Source organism: Maylandia zebra, linkage group LG14 (assembly GCF_041146795.1).
Source record: "Maylandia zebra isolate NMK-2024a linkage group LG14, Mzebra_GT3a, whole genome shotgun sequence".
Lineage (NCBI taxonomy): Eukaryota > Metazoa > Chordata > Actinopteri > Cichliformes > Cichlidae > Maylandia > Maylandia zebra.
This window is the reverse complement of record NC_135180.1, coordinates 26,772,321-26,798,806: the sequence shown is the minus strand read 5'-3', so window position 1 is coordinate 26,798,806 and position 26,486 is coordinate 26,772,321. Positions and strand designations below refer to the sequence as shown.

Sequence of the window (26,486 nt, the reverse complement as noted above, 5' to 3'; positions counted from 1 at the left end):
AAGTTAGTGTGAGGCTGATATTCTGCCCTGTCTGTTACAGCTGAGCACCTCCACTTTATTCTAATTTATTCAGATGCGACTTTGCAAACCTGGGCTGTGCTGCCATGTTGTTATTAGAGAAAAGGGACTTTCTGCTGGCAACGCTCCTAACAGTGCTGTCATGAGCTGAGACCTTTACACTCTGAGAGGTAGTGCCTGTGTTGTGCAGTGCAGTTTCTCAGAGCGTTGCTCGGCTGAATTTGTGAATACTGTCTTGAACATTTTCCCCTTTTTTCACTGTTCGGGAAAGATTTTAAGGCCATTTCCAGATTGATGGTTAGTTCATTAAGAGCACAGTTGATGTCCTTCTTCCTCAGTATCATTTTAACACACATCACTACTTCAAACCAGCAAACTGTCCAACACTCTTCTGTTTTGCTGACAATCACTAAATAAGTACATTTGACTGACTGCTTCTTGTCCTCTTAATTCCTTTGGATACAGTCAGTATGTAATAAATTTTTTTTTTTTTTTTTTTTTTTTTTTTTTTTTACACACTAGTTTTGTCAAATAATGAGGCAGCATGCCACATGTATCGTTGTTGTTCATCTGAGGCTGTATTTATATACAAAAGACTATGACAGCTGCAAGCAGCTACAAAGATAAAGACGAAGACAGTAAGGTAGACACTTTATTCCTAAAACAGAAGCTGCACCATCAGTAGCGGCACACAATTACTATGTACACATATACACACACAGTTACCTAAATCTGTTATATAAAATATATAATCTGACAATGTACCTTTTAATTCCTCTTCAGAGCTCACTGAGTTACTGTGCAAGAGACTCTGGAGCCAAAGTAGACAGAGAGGTAAGTCTCATCCACTCATTGGGTGGGACACAAATGCCCAGGCCAGCTTTTACTTCATTATTACAGCATGGCAATAGAAAGGTCTGTACCCCTTTGAAAAAATAATATTCTAAAAGCAATCTACAGCAAATTCACTTGAACAGGATTTTCGTTTTGTATTTGAGAAAAATTACACTTTTGATACCAATTCCTGTACAGTGAGATGTACACACCCTCTAGGATTTGTAATATATAAAAGATATTAAGCATTAAAAATTCCACATTAAAAAACTTACAATAAATAATATATGCAGGCATTTCATTATGATAAAATCTCATAGATTGCAATCTACAGTCATTAAAAAGACATTTTTCTCCTTTATGAAATGTCCCTTGATCATCCAAAGTGATAAAATGGATTCTTGGCATCTGATTGATTCATTGGAAACTTCCAGTTAGAGTTCTGAGAGATACACCAGGACGAGGAGGAAGAGGAGGGTGCTTCGTCCACATTTACCCTGATGGAGTGCGAGGTCCTTTCGAGTGTCGGGGTGTCTTTGTAGCAGGAAATCCACAACATGTCTGAGCGATCCCTCCAATCAAATCTCAGCAGTTTGATCCCGTTAGAGTTCAGAGCATGTTCATGATAAAGTTGTACATCTGGGTGAGCACCACAAAGTGAACAGGCAGACAGGAGCGCCGGTCCTGGGTGGCAGGGTCGCACGTCAGCCAGGAGAGGGCGTTATATTGCTCTAGAACAAATCTGGCATGAAGGAGGAGGACATGGAAATGTTAATAAAGCTGGGAGTGAAACAAATGTCTTTCTAATTATTAAAAAATTGAGTTTGGTTACAGTTCAGACCTGAGCACATCAGAGGTGTGGTTAGAGTCCAGGGGGTGGGAGTGTTTACTGTGCAGAAGCTCATCTGATTGGACAGAAGACACGTGCAGGTGAAGAGAGGCCTGGAAAAGAAAGAGACAAATGAAATCAGTCTTCAGATTCAATCACTGAATTTCAGGTTCAACACATCTGCATGTAGAGCTGTAAAATCTCATTATTTCATCAACTGATGTAAAAGAGTCAGTATTCTTAAACCAGCAAACAAGCAGCACTGTCGATAGGTCAGAGCAACGACGACAAAGAGGCATTTTGTTGAAGAACGGCATTATTGTGATTACTCAAGACTTCATGAACATATAATTTTAGTAGTACAGGTATGAGTCACCTTGAGAAAGAGTGGGCACTGGTTCTTGGCTTGGGGGCAGGCTGACCAGAACCAGTCGGGCAGCGGTCCGGCCTTCGCTGTGGAGACAAAGTAACCCAAAGCCATCGGCTGCTGCAAGATGTTGAGCGCTTCTTCGTGAGACTCCATCCGATCTGTACTCTGACCCTGCGAAACGAAGGTGATAAAGTCATCGATTAGAGCATCGCTGCAGCCAAAACAGGCATCATATTTTCATAACCAAGGGGCACCTAATTTTTTTTTGCTCATTAGCATGCTTTTCTTCTTTTTTTTTACTTTTTTTACTTTTTTTAATGTAACTATTAAGTTGAGGACGAAAAACAGAAGAAGTTGTTTAATTACTGCCGAGTGGTTCATACATCACAGCCTGTTAATAATCTTAAAGTCTGTATCTGACATTTTATATTGATGAGTGACTTCATGAAAAAGATGGCAGACCTTGCTTCCATCTCCCCCTTGGGGGCCCGGGGAGTGAACAGGGGAGGTTGTGGGGGAGTTGGGCAGGATGTTGATGAAGTCTGGATCCATGTCTTGTTCAAACAACTCAAAGATGTTCATTCCCTCTGATCCATCTGCAGAGAGGGAAAAATGTGTCATTCTGGCTTTCCAGCTTTGAGCAGAAATATATTGTAGCAGCTCTGTGAGCTGTGAAAACATACCGGGATTTATTTGGTTAAAGGTGTCGATGTCGAGGGGCTCTGAAGTGTTAGTGTTGACCTGCACCATGGCTGACGTGGGGAATACCAGTATGTGTGTGCAGGATGTATCCTGAGGGGTGCTCAGCTGCGATGTTTGCATGTTAAGGGTGGTGCTTCGACCAAACACGGAGCCTGTCGACACTGAGTCTGCAGAGACGAGACGAAGGAGAGCGCTGTCAGATTTACAGGCTTTTTGTAAATGAAGTGAAACTAGGCAAACTTTAAATATTATTTCTTTTACCTGGCATAATCACAAAGGAACCTTGAGGCTCCATGGCAACTAAGCAGGCGCTAAGGATGCTGGGAGTATCAGCAGCAGATATGCCGCACATCCTGCACGTCTCCTTCAGTCGCCTGCTGAGGGACTGCAAGTTCCTCCTGCTCAGCAGAATACTCCAGTCTGAAACAGACAAGACACAAGCACATAAGTGTGTGTGCGTGCGCGTGCGTATATGTAAACTGCCCGCTCTGCAGACACTGTTGAAGTGTGTACCTCTCAGCTCGCCGTGCCCCATCCTTCCAAGCCGCCCGATAACGACCCTCCATGGCAGTGACGTGAGCTGCACCAGGCTGAGGCACCACTCCCACAGCTTCTGCAGACCCAGCCGTCGGGCTGAGCCCTTTTTCCTGCGAGCCCTGCAGCAACAATAATACAGTAATGCATTTATGAGGTAGTTTTGCTTTTTAATTAGTTTTGATTCTCTAGCTTTCAGTTTAATTTAGCGTAATTTACTTTCCACAGTGGGTTTAGCCTTTATTGTTTAAAAATGTTTCATTTCAGTCTTAAAACAAAGACATTTATCATATTTAGTCTTTGCTAACTAAGATTGTTTTACACTTAACTACAAAGACTTAGGTATCAATAACCAAACTGATTCTGTGGTACTGAGGTAAATCTTTCGTGAACAGGCACCTGTTCGGCACATCGATGCTGATGATGCAGGTCTCCAGCAGTTCTCCGTGTTGATCGGTGCAGGAGGCCAGCAACCATCGCTGGTCATGTGACAGACAGTAGCCCACAAACAGGACGTTGTACTTCTGCGATGCCTCACCAAACGTCTCCCCGAGCTCAGTCTGCTTGTCCTTCACTGGAGCCAAAATGAAGGGTGGCGTGTAGAGACGCAGACACTCAGGCCTCTGCACAGCCCACAAACACAAAAATATATATATTCAAGTTGAGAGTGACAGAAGGTACAACAGCATAATTGTCTGTAGACATACAGCTTCAACAAAACTCAGGAGTTCAGCATCAGGGTAGTTACCTCTGGGTTCTTGAGTGCCATGTCAATGGCAAGACCAGGACCAAAGCCCGTCAGAGCCTTGAAATTGGTGGAGTTGGGAAGAGGCCGACGACACTGAGTGAACACAGAGAAAGCCAGCGACTTGAGGTGCTGACTGTAGACGTGGCGCCCTGCGCTGTGCACTGGCTGGAGCAGATACTGGCAGGGAACAATCTGACACAAAAGGAGGAAAAAAGGCATTTTAGGACAGCCTGTAGTGCTGGATGTTTATGGATTTGTTAGACTTAAGCTTCACTACACATTTGTTTTTACTGAAAGTTTCTCTGTGTTACTGACTGGGTTGTGTTGTAGATGATAATTCATGGACATGGAAATCTCAAAATAGGTCTTTCTGACAATTAGTAATAGTTTGTGGTGAAAGAAACATTAGTGAACCCTGAACTTCAAAAACTACACTGCTGTAAGTAAGTTCAATCCCAACATAAAATTTCTGCTTCATCCAAAGATCAGAATAGGTTTTAAAAGTATTAATCCACAGGAACGCCGTAACATTCTCTAGCTCCCAGTGAAAGGCATCCACACCTTCAAATCTGTGCAGGATATATTTGAGTAATCAAATGTTTCTCCCCCCAAATATTAAAACTTTGTGAAAAGATTGTGTGCACATCAGTACTTGTAAACATCTGCACCACATTACCAGTACTGTTACTATACTGGCAAGTGTGAGTGATTATGGTAATTATAATTATGATAAGAAGTACGGGTGTCTTTAATCTTATATTGTTCATAGAAGACGGAGGTCAAACCAAACCGTTTGTTTACTAAACTAAGAATATTGCCACATCTTAGCTCGAAGGAAGAGTTAATGACAGCACATCTGAGAGATTAGCATGTCTGCAGCGATAGGACTGAATGGATATTAGCCCACACAGTTATGCTGCTGCTGTACTGAACCCATTATAGCACATTCACGCCTCTTGTGTTTCAGAACTCCCTCTGGCATACTGATGCAATCTTGTGCCACTATATCACAGGTGTGGCAGTTACCACCTCCATTAGTGCCTGCTAATGATTCCCCTGCTCCTTCTCACCTCCCTTTGTGGCAGCTGGTAACCCTCTCTATTATAACCAAAGTAGAAAACTGAGCAGATGTTATTAAACTGTAGATTATATTTAGAAAATGAACTTATTTTGTGAAATATCTTTGACTTTTGGAGTCTGTTCTTTTATACACTACGCAGAATATTTAGCCACATCTTTAATCTGCAGTTATGAAATTTTAAAACTATTAAGAGTGTTGTTCTACCTGCACAGAGACAGAGTTTCTGATGCAAGCAGGCAAGATGTGGAGCATTTCCATGTAGCAGCGCAGTAGGCCCATCGTGTAGGTACTCGAATGGACTTCTCTGTCTGCGTCTTCGTAGCTGAAGGGGTCGACGATGTACACCACTATAGCAGGCGGGTAAGACACAGCATGGGACTCTCCGTCTGTTGGCTTACCCACTTTGTCTCTCTCCATTGTGCTGTTAAAAATTAGGCAGATAATTACTGAAACAGGCCAAGAAATTATCTTCATCAGATCTGTCAATAATGTTCATATTACTGTCCACAGTGTGCAACTGAAGCTTTTTGCATGCGTCCTGTGCAGCCTTAACCTTTTTCTAGACATTACTAGAAAGACATGCACATGAAAAAACAAAAACACTCAGAGCAGTCAGATTAGATATTAGCCACTATTTAACCTGCCAGCCCAACTACAAAGTCCACATTTTTCTGGGCTCTGTTGATCCACACTTTGTAGTTGTTCAGTGTATTTATCTCCAGCAAATGGATGTTTGTATACTGCTGCGTGCACACTTTATTTAGGTAGCTCCCTGACATAAACTCCAGTATTTCCAGTATAATTGTGCCTGCTGTGTGCTACATGTGAAAGAAACTGTCCAAATATCATGTATGAAAATGGCTCAAGCCAAATCTTGGCAGGCGCAGCTCCCATCGGAAGAAACGTAAAAATAAAATTACTGAGATGAAAGTAGAGACACGCAGCACTCATGAGATGTGTTTTGCCATAACAAAACTTCAGATCTCACTAATATTATACTGCCTTCAAAACACGTGACACACAATACTTTTTTAGCCAGAGGATGAACTTTCCCTGCTGATTATGCAGTGTTACCAATGTGGTCATTCATCAACCTTAAATATAATCTACTACCAATAAGACTATTTGGTCAATGAATGCCTAAAAACTGCATATATCAAACAGACCATGTGTAAGTGTTGGTGACCTTTGAAAGAAGGTGTCTCACAGAACTGTCGAGGAACTGAGCACGTCAGTGTGTTTTTATCAGATTGTCTTTGTAAAGCAGTTGTAGAAACAATCTCCATCTCAGCTTAAAATAACTCAGCACTGGTTATCTATCCCATGAATGCATACCAGTTATGAAAAGGCTTGTGAGCTAAGTACCAAACTACAACGCTCTACTACTTGAGATATTCTGTCAAATAGAAAGAATTGAAATGAGCAAACTGGCATTTGCTAGGAAAGATTCAAAATATAATCTGGCTCATGAACCATCACAGATCCCAAGTGACCGTGCATAAAAAAAAAACCAAAAAACAAATATGACTAACAATTTTTGGGAAATATGGAGAGATAAGACAACAGGCGCCTAGTTATGGCATAAGGTCACTGGTCCTTTGGCCAGGTGATGTAACAGCAGATCTAACTACCTCTCTGGGCTCTCAGTGGGTCCTTGAGACTGGTAAGCAGACGATCCATTTTCAGCCATTCCCCCTGTGCCCTGCGAGTTTGGCTGGGGTCCATTCTGAGACGCTCCACCCTGCAAGCCTGCTGTTCCAAATGACGAGAAGGAACTTGGCTTGGCTGAGGTCATTCCCCCAATAGTCTGTGAGCCTGAGGATGAAGAGGGAGGGGTGCTGTTGACCTGGGCAGGCTGGGCAGAGCTGGTGTTGGAGCCGGTAGTGTTGGTGCTCTGGAGTCCTGATGAAGTGCTGGAAGAGCTAGAGGTCTGGAAGGAGGGGGTGGCGGCTGTGGTAGGGTTCCGCTGGGTCAACAGAGAGCTATCCAAAGACTGCTCTGACAGGTATGGAGCTGAAAGGGATCCCAAAAGAAAAATGATAAATCATCATTTTTACAAACCATGCGATTTTACTTACTTTAGGTTTTCAGCACTACAAGCAATCACATTACCTAGATCATAGCAGCACACTTGAGCAAAGAGTTTGAGCTTATTAAAGGCTTCATTGTTTCCTTCTCTGGCAGCCATCTTAACGAACCAGTCACTAAGAGGCTGCTCTGTCATGCTCCTGCCTTCTTTGGTGCCAACCTTCAATATGCCCTCTGGGTGACTCTTGCAGATGGGCCTGTGTTGCCCCAGCTGGCATGCCTGTCAAGGAAAAAAAGAAAAGAAAACAAGAGTGCAACAGTGTGAATCACTTTTGCAGAGCTACAAAACTGTTTCTGTAGACATGTCAGCACAGGAAGGGTGAGTTTAATAAACTGCCAGGTGCATACCTCATACATTGCACTTAGATCTTTGAAAAAGGTCTTGGCCCCGTGGAGCAGAGACTCATTATCAGGGCAAATGACAACATATCCCACATCCCTCTGAGAACCAAAAGGATCCAGGAGAAGCTTCTCCCAGTAGGGCAACCCAAAAGGAGACAGTACCACAAAATCATATTCGTAACCAACCAGAAAGGTTGGGATGGGCAGAGGCTCAGGAGACTCATCAGTACCTGTGAAGATAAGGAGACAAGTTAGTGTCTTTGAAGACAACAAAGCCATAAACTTCCACAATATTCTATTTATCTCTATAAAACAAACAAACAAAAAACGCTTTCAACACACCATATGATCCCCTCCCAGCCATTTTATGGAACTGCTGCCAGGTAAGTGGCCCCTGAACGCCCCAAGAGCGCACACTCCTTTTCTTCTGAATGGTGTCCTGCAGCACAGGCTGGAGGGACAACAACACCCGGAGGACATCCACAGAGTATAGCTTGCTCATGTCTGCTGCTACAAGTGAAGAACCAATAGGAAACAAGTATTACATTTCTGCTAGAAACACATAAGGAAGAACTCTACATTTAAAGCAGCAGTAATGTGAGAATACATACATTTGCGTTTGGGCCACTGATGAAGACAGGTGCTTTTCACTAGTGTTTCATCGACTTTGCCTCCTGACATATTGTCCATGAACTGCCTGCCATGCTCCAGTGCCATGTAGCAGTCGTTATAACAGTCTCTCTCTTCCACCCTTAGGAACGAACTGGGGGCTGAAGTTGGTTTGGGGTACTCCACACCAGCCATCGAGGCAAATGGATTGGTGCACTGGTCCTGCAGCAACAGGATTAACTCATCTGGAGGCTTCTCCTTCAGGCTGCTGGCTTTGTGTGATGTAGAAGCTCGCAGCTCTTCGAAACACCGCTCTGTATCTCGAGCAGCATCAGAGCCCCGTCCAACTACGTCCAGTTCATCCTCTAGAAAGAGCCCAGCTGACTGGCCAAAGCGCCGATTGGTGACAGCGCTAAAACCACAAGTGCATATATACTGGGCCTCGCCGTTGTCCTTGAGGTATACGCCTACATCTGCCCCACGGATGTTCATGTTACAGACACACACACAGCAACTGTCAAAGTTGCAGTCCTTGAAGAGGTTCATGACTGACTCTGAAAGTATGAGCGTGACGTATAGGCTGTGAGCCTCGGGAATTGAGGGCACGGTGGCTGGCTCAACAGAACTAAGGGGTCGGCAGGTGGAGGGCGTGGAGGCAGGAGAGTAAAGGTCAGAACTGTCATACTTGAGGGAGCCCTGGACGCTGGATGGGCCACGTGGAGTCCGTGGAGTGCGGGGTGTGCGAGGTGTGGGCACAGAGAAGCGTGGTGTGGCTGGGGATGGTAGAATACCTGCACCACTGTTGCTGGGAGGAGCGCTGCTGGACATGAAGGGCGGGTGGGTCTGCGGGGTGTAGGTCTGGCTATAGTCAGGCTCCACACTGGGGACATTACTGTTATATAAAGATGAACAGTGATTAGGGTTTCATGTTGTGATGTTTGGTTATATAGCAGCTGAAGAGTACCGTTTACATGCATTTACGTTCTTTCTTGTTCTACATACATTGCAATGTTCATTATGTGCAGCCACCGACATGATAGCTGCACATAATAAACTTGTTTCAGACATAGGATGACCTGATGGCTGGTTTAGGCTCTTTGGAAGATAAATAATGATCACTTTGAACTGTGAAACCTGCAGAACTGTGAATGAATAAAAATATAGAGCTGGAAATAAGTGTAATACGTCACTTTTCAGTACAAATTTGAAGTTGTACTGTAAAAGACTAAAACTCAAATTGTGAGAAAAACCCTTCTTGATCAACAGATCACACATCAAAGATGGGAAAAAGTTAATTCAGAATATGCATTTACCTATCTTTAGTGAGGAGACTAGTGTTGGACACTGGGGGTATCAGGTCCATTTTGCCCATGGTCCAGCTCGCCGTGTACACACAGTCTTCTGGTAGTTTGACAGGCAACAGACACTGGCTTGGTAGTGTCTTCAGGGGGGCATACATTGAGCAGCCAATGAATGACTGACACATCTCTGGCTTGTACACAAAGGAGAAGTCCTGAAAACAAAAACGCAGGTCATTTAACAATAAAGAAAAATGATCAGTTTCCTCTCTACTTGGTAATTGCGTGATGTGTTGTACCTTTATTTCAGATGGCTTAGGGCTGCAGAAACCCTCCTCCACCTCCATCTTGAAGTGGTTATTAAGCTGGCTGCCGTCCAACAAGGTGAGCCCCGCCCCTGCTTCTAAGCTGTCCTTGCTGCCGGAGTTCATGGGAGAATAACCCTGCTGCTCCAGGGAGGGTGGGGTGGGAAACATTGTGTGCAAGTCTACTGAGCCTAAGGAAAAGACATTATTACTTCTCTTGAAACAACAACTTACATAGTTATGATCCATGATGAACAATGAGTAATTGATAATTAATTTTCCTACTTATGCAAGACAGGGGATCCAGTGCAGTTGGCTTAGTATCTTTAGAGCCAAACTTGTCATCTGTACCAACACCAGCTCTTTTGGATCCAGGCTGTGCAATGGGGAAAACAAGTCAACATATTCAGTACATCTTGGAGTTTTAACAGGCTTCATGAGGAGACATCACCATCAGCTCCTGAATATGCCACAACATGCACTCACTGTTAGCTCATCTTCATCTGAATTGAAGATTTTATCCAGGTCGCTGTAGGACACAGCCAAGTCGTTCTCGTGGATGAGGCTGGTCGAGGCTGAGGGTTTACTGCCTGTAGGACACTGTCCATCTACACCGCAAAACAAATTGAGGGACATTTTTTGAATTAAAGCAAATAAATAAACATACATAGAAATCTCCAAGCAAGAATGAATAAACTTCTCACCATCTGCAGAAGTTCCAGTTCCTTCATCCACCTTGGTTAAACAAAAAGATGACAGTAATTATCGTCATGACCATTTGTTTGTCATTAAAATTTCCACTATTTGTACTTGTATACAAAGCTCTGATTATCAAACATGTTCCTAAAATGAAGGTCACTATTTTGCACACCGAGTGCTGATTTTCAGAGTTAGCCATAACACAACAGGGTGAGGTTTGAAACATCTAAAATCAGCTTCTGATCCTTGTTACACAACTTTTCTTCTACAAATTCACAAGAGAATTTGATAAGAAAAATGTGACTCAATTATCAAGATGACTGCACAGTCTTTTCGTGATTCACTAGGGTATACGTGCTGGCACTAGAAACCAAAACGTACTTTACATCAGTAAATATCTGAGCAAGCAAACATGACTGTGAAGCTGACAAGTATGTAAAAGCAAATTTAATTAACAGGACCTGTGATAGAGACACATTTTGGTTACTAATTAAGTACTAATGGTCAATACCCAGCAATATCAGTGTGTGCTCTCAAAAGACAACTACTACTATGCAGCACAGAGAAATGAAGGAAATAAGCACTGGAACAGACGTGAAAATGTTTAAATGATTCACCTCCTTTAATATAAAAACACAGAAATGTTCAAAATAACTAGTTCCAACAAGTACTTTACCAGGGACTGAAAGTAGATTTCATCAAATGTCATAATAAACAAGGATTTCAGCCTTTGTCAGGACCCACCTTGTGTTTCTTGTTTCCGTCCTTTTCAGCTCCAGACTTGTCCTTCTTCTCAGTAAAGCTAAACTCCTCATCTCCTTCGACGAAGGCATAAGGGTCTGGCTCCTCACTAGGCTCTTCATCTCCTGAGGTGGAAGCAAGATGGCTGTTTCTCCGCTGTGTATAAGTCTTGATGAGCTCTTGGGACACTTTCAGGGGATGCGAGGATCCTGACATCAACCTGGGAGGGGTGTAGGAGAGAGACATTTTTAAGGCATGCAAATACATTATTTTTAAATTCACAAAAAGAAAAAAAATATATATATATTTTTTTTAAAGCATCCGCCGATCAGACAACAGATACTCACTCTGTGACAGAGACTACACTTTCACTTCCTCCACCACCTGCAGAATCCTCTCTCATTTTATCTAAAGGTAGCTGGGGTGTCAGGAAGTTTGAGGGCTTTTTCTGAGGGAGGAGGAAATACTTCCATGGATTATGGGTGGAGTCATCACTGGGGCTGATGGCAGAACCTACAAAGATGGTGGGTTCAAGGGTTTCATTGTAGGTTGAGGGAAAGGGCAAAGGCATAGGCATGTTCTCCGTCTGAGGCTCCTCAGATGAGCCCTTTGGTGGCATCTGACAAGGTTCCACTGATGGCGGGTAGAATGGTTGGTGAATGGGAGTTGACGAGCTCTTCATGCCACCAGGAGTCATGTCAACTTCTACGTGATCACAGGGATGTGGGCTGAGAGGAGGGGGAGGTGGAGATCCAACAAGGTCTGCAGGAGGGCCGTGGGCGTGCAGTGTAGGGGCTTTAGACTGCACCGTGTCCACATGGTGCAAGCTGGGATACGAGCCTTCTTCCTGCGATCTGAGGCAAAGCCTCTGGGTCTGAGGCTCCAGGGATTGCTCCTCGCTCACAGAGTTGCGGTGGTGAAAAGGTGTCTGTGGCCTCTTCTGCTGCTTCTCCCCCTTCTCCAGCTTCTCGCCCAGCTTGTGCTTGGGGGCTGGCAGGGCAGGCTGTCCTGATGAAGGTGGGTGTCCTGAGGTGCTGCTAGACCGCTGTTTCGAATTCTTATGTCTGTTTGGAATAAAACAAATAATGGCTATAAAATATTTTAAATAAATAACTAAATCGCTGGTGAATTAACTTCACTAAACATACCTTGCACAATTACAATGCAGCCTATGAGCTGGCTCCACAAAATCCCAGAGTCCTGTTTTTTCTGTCTCCTCCTCACAGGTTCCATTTGTCAATGAAGTAAACTTATTCCTAGAAAGAGTGGGAATACAAACACGTTATCCATCTGGATGGAGGCAAAACCAGAACAAATGCAAATTTAAAGAGATGGCCAAAAACATACTTGTTCCCTGTATGGTTTAGGTTGTACTCCTGCCATACAGACTCCACCATCTGGCTGGCCATCCTGCGAGGGATTTTACCACCGTGTAGAGTGTTGTTAGAGCTGTAGCCATCAGATGCAGAAGACAACTTGAGCCACTTCTGGGCAGGCTGATAATCTGTGAGAAGGTAAGATAAAGATGATAAAAATAAATACAACCGCAGTGGTATGCAGAGTCTCACAAAAATAAAGGCTGATGAACATGTATTTTTAATTGTAATTCTTACCAGTCTGAGCCTCCTCTGGTGACGTTGGAGGAGTCAGAGTGACAGAGGACATGGCAGGATCTCTGTTAGCAGCCTGGCCCTGCTGAGCACCACACAAGCTTCCTGAGGCGTTGGCTGAGCCCTGAGGGACCACAGTAGGGAGGTCCGACAGAGGGAGAAGCACCAGGCAGGAAGGATAAACCATCCTTACTCCCGCTGAAAGTAAAGACATTTGTTCATTTTAAAAACTCAGCATGAAAATTCAAAACAGAACTGAACAAACCAAATACACATTTTTAAATGCAACAATGTTTTGGTATAACTGACTCATTTATTCACCTTCACTCTACAAAAAAAAAAGGAAAAAAAAAAAGAAAAAAAAAAAAGGATAGTGTCTCTCAAAAGTACCAGTGACAGAGAGAACTATTTGGACTGTTTTCTTTAACACAAACAAACAAAACCACAAAAAACAGACACATTTTAGGGCTCTGTTATAGCTGTAGACTGATCCATTTATCTCATAAATGCCAACACTCTTTTTCCTCGGGCTTTGCCGTATTTAATATCTCGGGTGCCTCCTGTGTTGCCGTTTTCCCAGGATACACTCGTAATTTACACGAGATTCAAACTTTATTATGAATAATTGTAAGGCTGCACAAATATTCTGATTTTGATCTCAACCATGACTTTGGCTTCCCACAGTTCAATGAACGGGGGATACTGGAAGCATGTGCTTCACCAACAGAGCGCAAACCAAAAGCAAATTAGTTGCTCCATAAACAATGACGTATCACAGCCATTCACAGCTGTTCCCTGCACTGTAAAGCTTGAGGTTTTCCTGGATAAGTCTGTATCAGTAACAAGGTTATTATCGTTAACGAAAACTAACGAAATAACGAAAACTAGAAGTGAAAAAACATTTTCGTTAACGGAAATAAAAATAAAAACAAAAAAAAAGGAAAATTAACTAAAACTGTAATGAGTGTTCACAAAACTAACTAAAATTAACTGAATTTATAGCAAAAATGTGTTTAGTTTTCATTGATGTGTGCGTGTCATACAATAGTCAAGGGTGAAAATGAAGTTTAGTTTCCAGATTTATTTCTTGCTGTGTCTCATTATGCCAGCAGGTGGCAGTACGTTAGTCGAGTCGTCTGTGTTGCTGCTCCGTCCACGCGCAGAATCATGTCAGGAAAAGTCGGGAGAAAGCTGGTTCGTCTGTATTACTCGCTGGTTCGTCTGTATTACTCCATGGTCGCCAGGGGGTAGGAGCCTATCCCAGCTGTCTTAGAGCGAGAGGCAGGGTACACCCTGAACAGGCCACATCCAGCAGGCCACAGCCAGGCTCCACCATCAGCCAGCAGGCCACAGCCAGGCTCCACCATCAGCCAGCAGGCCACAGCCAGGCTCCACCATCAGCCAGCAGGCCTAGCCAGGCGCCATCATCAGAAATTCCGCTTCCGGGTCCCTCGTGGTGGCCGCCTCGTGCTCTCGCTTCAGTATGCCACCCAAGAAAGGCCCAACACCAGAGGAGGTTGAGGACATTAAAACCTCCCTCGGAGCGCTGTGCGGAGACGTGGCCGCAGTCAGGGCACAGCAGGAGCTGCTTCTGGGGCTTCTGGAGGAGGTAAAACAGCTACGCCTCCAAAATGCCGAGAAGGACAGACGGATCATGGATCTCGAGCGGCGGGTGGATGAGCTGGAGCAGTACACCCGTACGAACGACGTGGTCATCAGCGGTATTAAAATCAAGCCGCGCTCGTATGCGCGCGCGGTGGCCGGGAACGTCGGGGAGCCCAGCGACGAGGAGACCCGCTCGGTAGAGCAACAGGTGGCGTCCTTCCTCCAAAGCAAGGGGATAGAGATGGACCTGGAGCACATAGAAGCATGTCACTCACTGCCCAGGAGGAGTGACAGACTGCCGGCCAGACTGTTTTTTGTTTTGTGTATTTTATGTTCAATATAGGTATTTGTTGTGCCTGAAAATGAATAAATAAATGAAATGAAAAATGAAAGCGCCAGAGTCCAATTTGGGATTACTTTGAATATGACTGTGTTTTGGATAAAGCAAGTGTCTTGTAGTGGAAAGAGACAAATTATGAGGGACATTTCTAAAGGGAAAAAAAAGTGCGCTTGAAAAGCTGACACAAGAAGGCTAACCTAGCTTACCTTGAGAAGGTAAGGGAGCACACTCAACCCTCATCCCCAGAAACAGACGCTAACCTCAGGCAAGGCAGCGTGATGCATCCCGAGACAACAGGACGGGGATATCTACATAACTGTGTGAGTCAATTGCCTTCAAAATGTTTATCAATTCACTTGAACCAAAATTACGAACACCCGGTGCTGCAAGAGTTAATAGTCTCATTGGGGCCAAGATATACATTTTATAGTTGCCTGGTATCAATGGTTGTTCATCTGCCTTTATTTATTTATTTAAACAACCCATAGGTGGGAATGTGAGTTGTCTGTCTCTGCGTGTTAGCCCTGCGACAGACAGGCGACCTGTCCGGGGTGCAGGGTATGGTAGCTGGAATAGCAACATACCCAAGGATGAGCAGAAGAGCATGAATGATATGATGAAACTGGGATTTTGTTACACTTAATTATTGCAAACACAACTAAAACCATAACTGAAACTAATCAAAACTAAACTGAAACTAAGGATTTTCAAAAAAATAAAAACTAAACTAAACTAGCAAACAATTGGTAAAAACTAATTAAAACTGATATAAAATTGAAAATCTGAAGTCAAAACTAAATAAAAATTAAAAAATAATGAAAATTGCAAAACTATTAAAACCCTGATCAGTAACACCACGTTTAAAGAAAGAAATTCAAAAAATTAAAATGTCTAGTAAAGCACAAGGTGAAGAGCTTGTTTTTTTTTGAAAAACAAACAAACAAAAAACAAAACAAAAAACAAAGTGAAGAGTTTGTCCCTTGAAGCAGAAGATAATCTGTTTGGAAATATTCAGATTTATGGTAAGTGATGTTAAAGACGAAATCACGTGTAGGGCTGCAGCTTTCGATTATTTTAGTAATCAAGTAATCTATAGATTATTCCATCGATTAATAGAATAAGAAATAATTTTATCTTATTAATGAGCAATAATAAATAGAGCTCAAGAGCTCTTTTGGTTTTTAGAAATTGCAGTGTTTTTTGTTGCATCCATCATCTGTTTCATTTGTCAAAAAAAACAACAAAAAAACAAAAAAAACAACCCTTGGTATTTACGTGCCACATTAAGTTTTCTTTTTTAAAGAAAACATTTTCTCAATTGCAGAAATATATAAATACTCTCAAGTAGAGTCAAAGTCAAATAAAATAAGATAAATATGCCATCTAAACTAAGGCACAAAAAAAATCTTTACTCTGTCTTCTTGGAAGGCTTATGTTTTGGTACATGTGTTTAAGTGTGAACGTGAATGAGTAAGTTTTTGTTTGTAAGGAGAACGTGGTGGCTGCAACGAAGAGAAGCAACCATATCAGCATTCTGAAGTTTGCCCTGTGCTTTGATGCAAAGCTTATGTGCTGCTAAAAACAAGATGTTATGATAGTGTAGACATTATTTAATATTAACAATAATTCAATGTCCAACCTAAAATCCCTCAGGTCAGTGGCTCAGTTTTACATTTCATTTCATTTTTACTGGATTGTGAAAAACGCTTTAATTTTTATATTTTTAAATATTAACATAAATTAGTTGAGACAGTAGTTTATATTATTTCACTTTCAATCTGAAAAATGTTCTGAAAACCTTGAAATAAATCTGGTCTAGAAGACACCATGCCCTGCTTTAGACTCACACCCTTGTTCGCTTCTATGTAAAATAGGATGGCTGCCATCAGCCTTCAGCAAGTTGTATAATTTAAACATGGTATCAGACTAAGTTAAAAGTTCATCTGCATATTTTAATACATATTCTGGACGCTTACTGGAGATTTTTCACTATGTAAAACAAATGGTGGTGGATGAAGCAGTTACAAAGTTTGCCTTTCTTGAGGTCAGTGTTTGTTGATCAGGTGCTTCGATTAAAGACTCGCTTTTCCCCAGTAAAGGTTTTAATGGTGATTACGGGAGCAGTGTTGCCGTTTTGGACACTAGAAACACTGTTTCTTTCACTCTCCCTGAGCTCACCATCTTGGTACCGGCTCCGCCTCTTTGCGGTGTGTAAACAGACTCCGGCTCCACGTTAAATTGTGCCATCGTCTTCATCACCACTGCTGTGTTATCAGTATTTCTGTTTAAAACTGGGGGCTGTGTGGGCTTAATGTTGTCAAACTTTTGATTCACACGCTGCTTTTAAATACATTTGTAATGCAAGTCTGTTTTTAGTCGGAAATGTTGGTTTCCATGGTAACAGTGCCGCACTACAGAGCCGTGCCTTTAACAAAGCACTGAAGCAAGAATTTGTGTCGCGAATTTTTAATAATTCTTTGAAATACTCGACAAATCGTTGCAGCCATAATCGCATGCAAGGAGTGCTGTAGAACTGTGTCTTATTGAACCTCCTAAAAAAACCCAAAAAAACAAAACACACCACAAATTGCAGTATACTGATTACATGAAAGCCAAGACAATGCAATGGTTGCTAACATGAATTGTCCAACATCAATTCAGACGTCCATAAAAGCAAACCAGCGTATCGATCCAGCTCACAAATATGCACTGAAATCACAAATGAAATCAGATTCCATTTGGCCAAAGATGTGTCTCCAATAAACACGCAATCACAAGCACTTCAGGAAAATCGTCTACATACTGGACAATAGGGGTGGGGGAAAAAATCGATACTGTGTAGTATCGTGATATTTTGTTTGCTAATAATGTATCAATACAGGGACAGCAGAAATCGATATTTTGTTACAAAAAAGTTTTTGTGGACTGGAACATGCTCTGACTTCAGAGCATGTTGATCCTTTTTCTGAGCAAGAATTCTGACATTCCTTCACTGTCCAAATGTGTTTAACTTTTTTTTTGGCGGCAATAAACATGATAGTTTACTTATTTTAATTTAAGACATGTTTTATTTTAATTAAGTTTAAAACTTTTTTATTTAATGTAAAATTATATTTTGTTTTAATTTACTTTCAAATTCTTCAGTTGCTGAAGTTTTCATAAATTTCATAGTTCAGAATAGCTATAATTGTACCAGATGGTTGCATTCAGTTAAGTTGGACTAGACTGTAATACAAACCGTTCAGTTTGTCAACAATAAAACTGACTGAAATGAGAGAAAGACTGAGTGCGAGACTTTGATATTAGATAAAATGAATATTGATAAAGTTTACCTTTATGTACAGAATCTGAATATCGCAAAATATTTTTAAAAATTGCAATAATATCGTATCATGCGTTAAGTATTGTGATAATATCGTATCGTGGGATGTATGGTGATTCCCACCTCTACTGGACAACAGATACGTTTTCCCCTTGCACGGTTATTTTTCCAGCGTGCCAAAAGCTGAACTGTATGCAAAACATCGCAAGGGACATGGACAGGGATACACAGCTGTCGAGTACTTTACTTCGAGGTTTTATTGATACCCATCCTGGATGCACAATAGATGAAATAAAAAGACTATATTTGCTTCCAAGAGATGCACTTGTCAAGTGAATAAAGGACTGTAGTACCGTGTAAATGTGAAAGCAGTGCCCTGTTCATTTATTAATCTTGTCTCTCCAGTTTTGGTACAATTCTTAAAATTTTGATTTTTTTTCTTAAGAATGTACTGAATTTAGATGAAAGGGGGGGGGGGAATCTATTTTACTTTGATCCAAATATTTGTACATTAGCAGGAATGTAGCACAACATGGATCTTAAAGCACTAATGTTTACCAAGATATGTGCCACCAAGATCACAGCACAAAAAATAAATAAATATGTGACTACAAATCAATGAATAATTATAACAAATAACAGGTAATAAAATCCTGATAACCATTTTGGCCATAATTTTGGCCTACACTAACAAGCTAACTGGTGGATGAGGGTTGAAACTTCAAGCTTTGCCTAGTTTTACCAAAACTGCAAGATTGGGTATGAATTGCAGTCTGCGCACACACAATCGACCCACATGCAATTTTAATCAATTTGTCAATCCAACCTGGTGACCCACAACCTGCTTCAAAGGATGTACAGTTATTCTTGGCACAGGTATATGGATGGCTCAATATTTTAGCTGTAGCTTTACCACTTAAGCAATTCTTATTGAGCACATGAGAAGCTTTATTTAAATAAGCAAATAAATACATAATCCTCCTGGACTCTGTGGTTTTTTTTAGACCAAAATGTTGGCAGGTATGTCATCCTTATATCAAGAAGAGCTGAAAATGTAGTACTGTATTTTTCAACTGGCACGACTAAATAAATGAATATCAATAAACTTACCTTTCTGTTCCTTCCTTGCATTCAGTGATCCACCACCACATTATGAACATATTAAGAAGCCTTACCAACAAGGACCTCCACAGCTGCCAGGGAGTCATCCTCCCAGTCTGCATCTTCCAACTTTTCTTCCTGGACTTCCTTGGGATTGGGGCTGATGGGATAGAACTGCCTCCACTCTTCGATAAGCTTCTGAGTAGGGTGGTCTGACATCTTAAAAGCCTGGCCAGTGAGGGTCCCATTCAAGCCATATGGGCTCAGGATGACTGTAGGGCAGAGTTACAGTACTTTAATTCTAAAAACAAAACGTTGGTCTAGTTCCATTTAATGCATGACTACTGTGCACAACTATTGTGATCTTACCTTGCAAGGGGCTGGAGCTTTGCTGTGCAAGGCTTAGGTGTTCCTCGCTCAATCGCTGAAGAGGCTGATGCTGAGCTATCTCAACACTCGTGCACACGTTGCTGTCCCCATGTACAAAGAAGTTGAATGCACAAGAAAGGTGCTCACTGCAAGGTGAATCAAAGACAGAAAGAGGTACTGTTATGCTTAGAAAGAGTGGTATACAACAGAAGCTCATCAGTAAATGAATAAACAAACACTTGTCTCAAACACCTAGAAGATAAACTCCCTAAGGGCAACTGAGATTATCGGTGTACTCTCTTTCATTCACTGTTAAGGAATGATTCAAAGAAAAAAGGCAGGGCTGATAATGGAAACCACACAGTTCCTTTCATATTCCACTGGCCTCATTGATTCATATCACGTGATAATAGTAGGTTCCACATACACAAGGCTAATACCGCCAATCAGATGGTGCACGCAGTATACACACGGATTTAAAAATTGCTGTAAAGCAAACTGACAATATGAAGCACAAATATGCATAAGAAATTCTTATAGCACTGAAATGTGAAAACAATGCCATCTTTATTTTCTAACCACGTCTGGAAGGCCAGGCAGCAAAACTCACTAAAATAGTACTCGTTGACATGATTTCTGTAAAACCACAGCGCAAACTCAGCAGTTTCCAGAGACTGCTGTGTTTACCAGTCAGAGAGGGCAGGCGACAGCAAGGCTGCCAGACTCCTCTGTTAGAGGTGCAGCTTCTCTGCCACAAAACAAGCCTGTGGACCTCTTTATGTAAAAACAGAAGCTAAAAACCAGTGAGCAATAAATCACCTCCTCTTCAACACAACAGCCTTTTTATACAACTGCTAAAACTCTTTAAAACCATTGAAAAAGTAGCCAGAGGGAACTAAGCCAAAGGCTTGTGCATCAAACACAAAGTCACCCTGGATGAACACACACAAGAAATTGAAACTCAAATGAGCTTGTCGGGAAACTCTGGGGTCCTCCAGGCTCCTTATTCAACAGCAGATGCTAAATCTATGTCACCACCCTTATGGTACAGCATTACACAACTCCATTCTGAACCAGGCAGATATTTATGTGTTACTGTTGCTTGTACAACAACAACAGCCCAGTTTTGGGCTTTGGAGAGATGCGAACAATAAATGTCTCTCTTTAACTTTTTTTTTCTCAAAAGCCTACAATTTCACAGAAAACTATGGATGCAATACCGTTCCTGCTGTTTGAGCCAGTGAGATCAGTAACTGCGATAATGGAATTATTTATTCTATTTTGTTTTATGTCATTCCACATTAACTACATCACATGTCAGCAGTGCTGTAGTTAAAGCAGCACATTTTGCTAGAAGCAGAGCAACGCTGCATGAAGGGCACCAGCAGTTCAATGGCATTTCACACTGGCTACAACAACAAATCACCTTATTTGTTACTTAATTTTGATTTTACAGCAAGCAGTGAACAGTGCCTTCTCACATGGCTTTTCCATAAATCTTTTCTTCATTATGTTAGGTCTAAAACTCCAACAGAACCATTTATTTCACTTAAAGTACCGTAACAATTTGTTATCACCTTCCTTAATCAACTGTCTCATCTGCTCTGCTTTATGAGTGGCGAGAAGTGCACACAGTGAAACAGCGAACAGAATAATAGAGCAGAGACACCGGGGTGGCTGTAAATTACAACAAAACACAAAAATTCACACTGAGCTGAAAGGGCCAAATAAATTAGATAAATGTAATTATATATTAAATCTAATTAGATCTTTTTATTTACTCCAAAGTAATATAACATTAAGAATCAATTAATAACATTTTTAAATGAAGTTATTTATTTATTACACAACTTGGATGTTTCCAGTGAACTTATTAATTCAACAGTGGTATTGGACTCAAAAAGATGGATTGGTTCACAGCAAATGAAACAGCGTAGCATGACAATGTGCCATGCCAGTGATGTGATTCAAAAGCTGCCATAATCCATCACATCATTAGATCTTGTGCAATTCCACGAATCAGAATTTTCTGAGACCTGAAGGATGTCATAGAGGCGAACCAACACTGAGTCAGTTGTACATGAATACAAAAGGTACAGACCACAGTCGTGTATCTATTAAGGATTATATCAGAGATGCAGATGTTGTGTTAAAGGCAATACTTTAATGTCGTGATTACACTGCTCAAAGAAAGACTTAAAAAGTGTGCAAAACACTATTTTCCTTATAAGAAAAGGGTGGCTCAACCCTAAAAACAGATATAAGCTGACCACAGCATAGTCAAAACAACACATGCAACATTTCCCAAGCTGCGTCACAAATGGTAATGTGAATGATTAAAGAATGTGAAAGGCCAGATATTGTTATACTAACTTCACACCATAAAGAGCACATCAGCTCAGCTGAATTTCCCCCGTAACTTAAGCAGTACACATGCACTTAAATTACCCTGTTTTTAGCATGTCTAACACATGCGTGCTTCAGTTCCTGATTCCTACATATGTCACATTCCATGGTTTGTTCTGCTCTGATTAAAGAAAGCTGGAAAAAAACAAAAACCCATACATGAATCGAATTTTCAAAAAAAAAAAACCACTCCAACAGCCAACATGACTAATGTTTTACCCTTCAGCACAATCACAATTCATGGCACTTTACTCCACTGACATGTTTACCCTTAAGCAATTGTATTAGTCCTTTTGTGTTATAAAAAAAAAACAAAAAACAAAACACCCTGACGTATGTGTAAGCTCAGGCTTAATGTGGAAAGGAACTTCTGTTGCGTCTTTGGTTCATAGTGAACTTTGTCTTAATCTGCCCTACAGATAGCAAACTATGAGATGAATATGCTCTTGTATCAGTACAAAAGACTGAATTGAACCCCAGTTAAGAGTACAGAGTATTACAAGAGAAGTGTCATCTTTAATTTAACAATTCACAGAATATCCTACAATTTTTCTAGAAAGAAGCAGGACATACCTTTTATTAATGGTCTTCTCCTCCTTTTGGTATGGCTTGACAAACCACTTGCCAATACGAACAAAGCCCCGGTTCATGAGGCAGCGCTCCAGCAGGTTGTGAATGGCTTTGAACAGGAGCGTTCGACACTCATAGGATAGGCCACTTTCCCACTCACCATCCTCCTCACCTGAAACAAGGCAGATGCAAACATGATGACTTTAACAATCAAAGCTAACCAGTGTTAAATGTACTTGGTTTTGTCATACACCCGTAGCCTTAATTTGGCTATGCAAAAAACAAACAAACAAAAAACCCAAAAACACCACAGTTACAGCTGCTCTACCGCATATAAATACAGGAAAACATTTAATATTAATAAAAGTCTTAGTTGCTGTTATGTAATGACGTGATCCAAAATAAAAGGCTTCAACCCAGTTACTGACTTATGTAACAGAAAATAAACTATTTTGTTAAATTACAGAGAAATGATTATCTAGGTGAAGCTTACTCATGCCATTCCTTTCTGATCATCAAGAGCTATACTCCCTGCATAGTGGAAAATTCTTCCAACTATCTTTGGAGCTCAAGAGAGATTTGAAAAATTGTTGCCAACTCTGTTTCTTTAATGAGCAATTTCTACAAGTAACACTTCATCACACCTGAGACAAAATACCTGTGTGTTAGCCCCTAAGGGTACTTCTTCTCTAAGAATATGAATATCAACAAAGCAGGATTGAATCTCCAGAAATCTAGAAGTGTGTCAGGTGACTGTGATGCACAACAACTTGTTCTAATCCTACCATGCAAGTCTGCGTCTCTATGGCTGAGGGCCAATCAATTTCACAAGGCTTTAAAGACATTCAAAGACCAGTTAGCCACAAATTCAAGGGTCTTAGAAATTATTTTTAATCAGACTTTGCATCATCAAAAATGTATAAGAAATTTTTTTAATGCAGTAAGCATTTCAGGACAGCATCTCTAGAGAGGTTTGTTATTAATATCAACAATTACACACTTCAATTTCAAATTGTTCAGATGGCACAAACTGAACTAACTGCTGCAAAAGCACAAGAGTCCACATATAATTTGGAGTAAATCACCAAATAACATTGGAATTTAATTCAGTGAAATGAAATAAACATTTTCATCTAATAAACTCTGATGTTGTCAGAATCACAAATCTTGCAGAATTCGTGGAGAGGTTAAATGAACTTACTTAAGAGCTCATTGTGGATAAGCTCTGCAAAACTGGGGTCATCACCCCACCAGAAGAGCCAGAGCTCTCTGCGACCCGGGGTTTGGTGCCTCCTCCAAACACTCAACACATCTGCCGCCAAGCATCGGCTGAAACTGCACAAGATCGGGTCCTCCTCAGTCACAGGGAAAAGGATTGGCGAGGAGGTGGGTCCTTGCCACACAAAACGCCGCCATTTTATTCCAGTCAAATCAGCCTTAAAGAGAAGAATAGTGATGTGAGAATAAACACAGAGAAAAACTGAAGAGCATAAAGCTAATTTCCAGCTGTTTACTGCACAACTCTTCATGCATCTTGACCGAACACACTGCAGTAACAAGCCAGCCACTGCTTTCGCTGCTAAAATTACTTTCAATTCAATTAATTTTATTTTATTTATATAGTGCAAAATTACAACAGCAGTTGCCTTAGGTGCTTTATATTGTAAGGTATAGATCCTACAATTATATTGAGAAAACAGAAAGAGGAAACTTTGAATAAGCAAAGCTGAAAATTGAGGTTTGTTTACACTGTTGAAAGTTTTCCTTTACTCTTTACACTTGCCAAGATGATCACGCCTGAAGGCATAACACACAACTATAAGGAAATAATTTACAACCAACAAGTTAACAACCAATGACAGACCTGTCAGTTTAAAACCAGACTGATCTGTCTCAAAATGGTTGGTGACAGCCACAATTAATTTGCATGCAGTGCAGTTTAAATCAAGGGAAAACAATATGTTCAGCTGGTTTTAGAGAAACTGCTCGTTTAGTTGTTCTTTTTACCACCATGTAAATAACGTTATTGCTAGCGGAATGTTTTAGCACTCAGTGCAGTGTAAACACAAGATCATGCCATATTTATCAACCAGCCTTCAACATAGTTGTCATGCAGAATGTGCTGGCTCTGTTATGAAAGTTGGCTCAGATCACGATTTGTTAGTTGCAGGCCCGATGCCTTCACTCCAATCTGCAACTGACGTTACAAGGCTTGTTGCCTTATTAGCCAAAATGGCTTTCTGGCCTCTCAGGATCGCTAACGCTCGCTAGCTCACAGAGCAGAGTCTTACCAGGCAGAAGAGGTTGGAGTGGCAGTCCTCCAAACTGGCCCCGTTTGGTACAAAGCACGAACTCATCCTTTCACTGCGTAGTTGTAACGTTAAAATCCATGTTCTCAATCATCTTCGGGGGGCAATAGCCGATCTGGGTAACTCGCTTGCGAAGCTATGTTCAGCTCTAATTATCCCGTTAAAGCGCTGCCAACTTGCTAGCGTCAGCTAGCTGACGCTAGCTAAACAGTCAACTTCTAACCGGCGCTAGCCACCACCACTAGCCTGGCAGCTAAGCTAACGTTAGACAGACAGCCAGAACGCGTCAACTGTAAGCTTCTCGCTATACGATTCATCAATCCTATTTGAAATGTATTGTCTGATCTGGTTAGCCGCAAGCCTGCGGCTACATCACCTCAACATTAAATAATCATCGATAACAAATCGAAGAAAGACTAGCGTTAAATACAACACTGGAAAAAGTTAAATGCGCAATAAAAATACGAGCTCAAAAACTTAAAAGAAAAACTTAGATGCTGGTATGCTAATGCTAATGGCAGCTAGCTGCTCTGAAACAATTTCAAAGCGGAGGAACTCGCCCCTCCTCCCCCTGAGCTAGCCTAGCCTGCTAGCACATTCGCTAACATACCAGAGCTCCAGCGTTAGCTCGCCAGCTAAATAAAACAACCCGCTACGCCGCCCTCCTTTTCACCAAAACCACCATGGTGCTCCGTCATATTAAAACTACCCTTAAAACGAATGAAACACCCCAAACTAGCGTGACTACTCATCAGCTACTCTTCTCTGCCTGCTCCATAGGTCCAGCAGATTTCCATTATTTCAGTTCATGTATTGAATTCTTTAATGGCGGCCAGGAGGACAACTCTGCCTCTCAGCTCCTATTGGCCAATTTGTGGTAATGGGGGCGTGATCCGGCTTCAAGTAGCTCCATGACTTCACAGTTTACAAGATGAAAGCTCCAGTGCATCTGTCATGCAGTGGTCACTCCTCAGTGATGCCTGTTAACGTGCATGTTTTACTGTGCATCATCTGCTGCATGGACAGTTATGGTTAAATATTTGGTGAATTATTGTTGGTTGTGGGAACATGTGTGTGTTTGTTTGCATTGTTATGTAAAGGCCCTGATTGTAAAAAAAAACAACCAAAAAACAAAACAAAAACAAAACTGAGTTATTCTATTGTCTTCTGGGGCGTTTGCGTTGTGCATTGAATAATAATAATTAGATGACACGAAGTCATCTAGTTATTATTATTTTTATAATTATTACTGAAATTATTTCAAATGCAAATAAAGAACCAACATTTGCATGAAACACAAACACTGATCCGACTACATACATATAGTTGACAAATTAATATGCCTATATGGGGAAAATGAAGAATAAAGAAAAAACACATTCAGTAGTAATAATTTATTTAAGTGCATTTTTGAAATTTACTTTGAAATTAATATAAACAAACTTTTTCATGCATTGCAACACCCTTAAGAAGCAAACTCAGTTTAATCAAATAAAACTCCTTTGTTCTAGATGAATCTGCAAATATGTTACCGCAGTTTACATTTATGTGTGCATTTCAGAACAGCTGTATTGCAGTCTCAAAATAGAAAAGGCATCAATCACGAGTTAAATCTTCATACTTTTTTCTTTAAATCTAACAACAACAAAAACAGAC

At 41.2% G+C, this 26,486-nt stretch overlaps 1 protein-coding gene across 2 annotated transcripts; it reads right to left on the bottom strand.

Annotated features, from left to right (window-relative positions):
• Positions 1-657: 657 nt before the first annotated feature.
• Positions 658-25,675, bottom strand: med13b (mediator complex subunit 13b). 2 transcript variants are annotated; one of them, XM_004558092.4, is made up of 30 exons: positions 24,813-25,675; positions 23,723-23,957; positions 22,525-22,693; positions 19,546-19,691; positions 19,251-19,448; positions 12,812-13,006; positions 12,546-12,702; positions 12,347-12,454; positions 11,546-12,262; positions 11,202-11,418; positions 10,463-10,493; positions 10,245-10,366; positions 10,044-10,134; positions 9,753-9,949; positions 9,469-9,668; positions 8,158-9,047; positions 7,889-8,056; positions 7,553-7,776; positions 7,229-7,424; positions 6,748-7,129; positions 5,321-5,537; positions 4,036-4,227; positions 3,687-3,910; positions 3,267-3,409; positions 3,015-3,173; positions 2,735-2,920; positions 2,514-2,647; positions 2,058-2,222; positions 1,694-1,794; positions 658-1,594 (listed from the first exon to the last, which is right to left on the bottom strand). In XM_004558092.4, the coding sequence occupies exons 1-30, from the start codon at positions 24,876-24,878 to the stop codon at positions 1,462-1,464; spliced, it is 6,363 nt and encodes a 2,120-aa protein (XP_004558149.3). In that variant the 5' UTR covers positions 24,879-25,675; the 3' UTR covers positions 658-1,461. The 2 variants fall into 2 exon arrangements, with proteins under 2 accessions (XP_004558149.3, XP_012776498.3); XM_012921044.4 differs by having other exon boundaries at positions 10,245-10,493.
• Positions 25,676-26,486: the final 811 nt, after the last annotated feature.

Coding starts and splice junctions, on each gene's coding strand:
- med13b (XM_012921044.4), bottom strand. CDS start 24,878: ATGAGTTCGTGCTTTGTACCAAACGGGGCCAGTTTGGAGGACTGCCAC. Junction 7,425..7,552: donor ATCTAAGTGCAATGTATGAG/GTATGCACCTGG, acceptor TTTCCTTGACAG/GCATGCCAGCTGGGGCAACA. Junction 1,595..1,693: donor CACACCTCTGATGTGCTCAG/GTCTGAACTGTA, acceptor CCTTCATGCCAG/ATTTGTTCTAGAGCAATATA.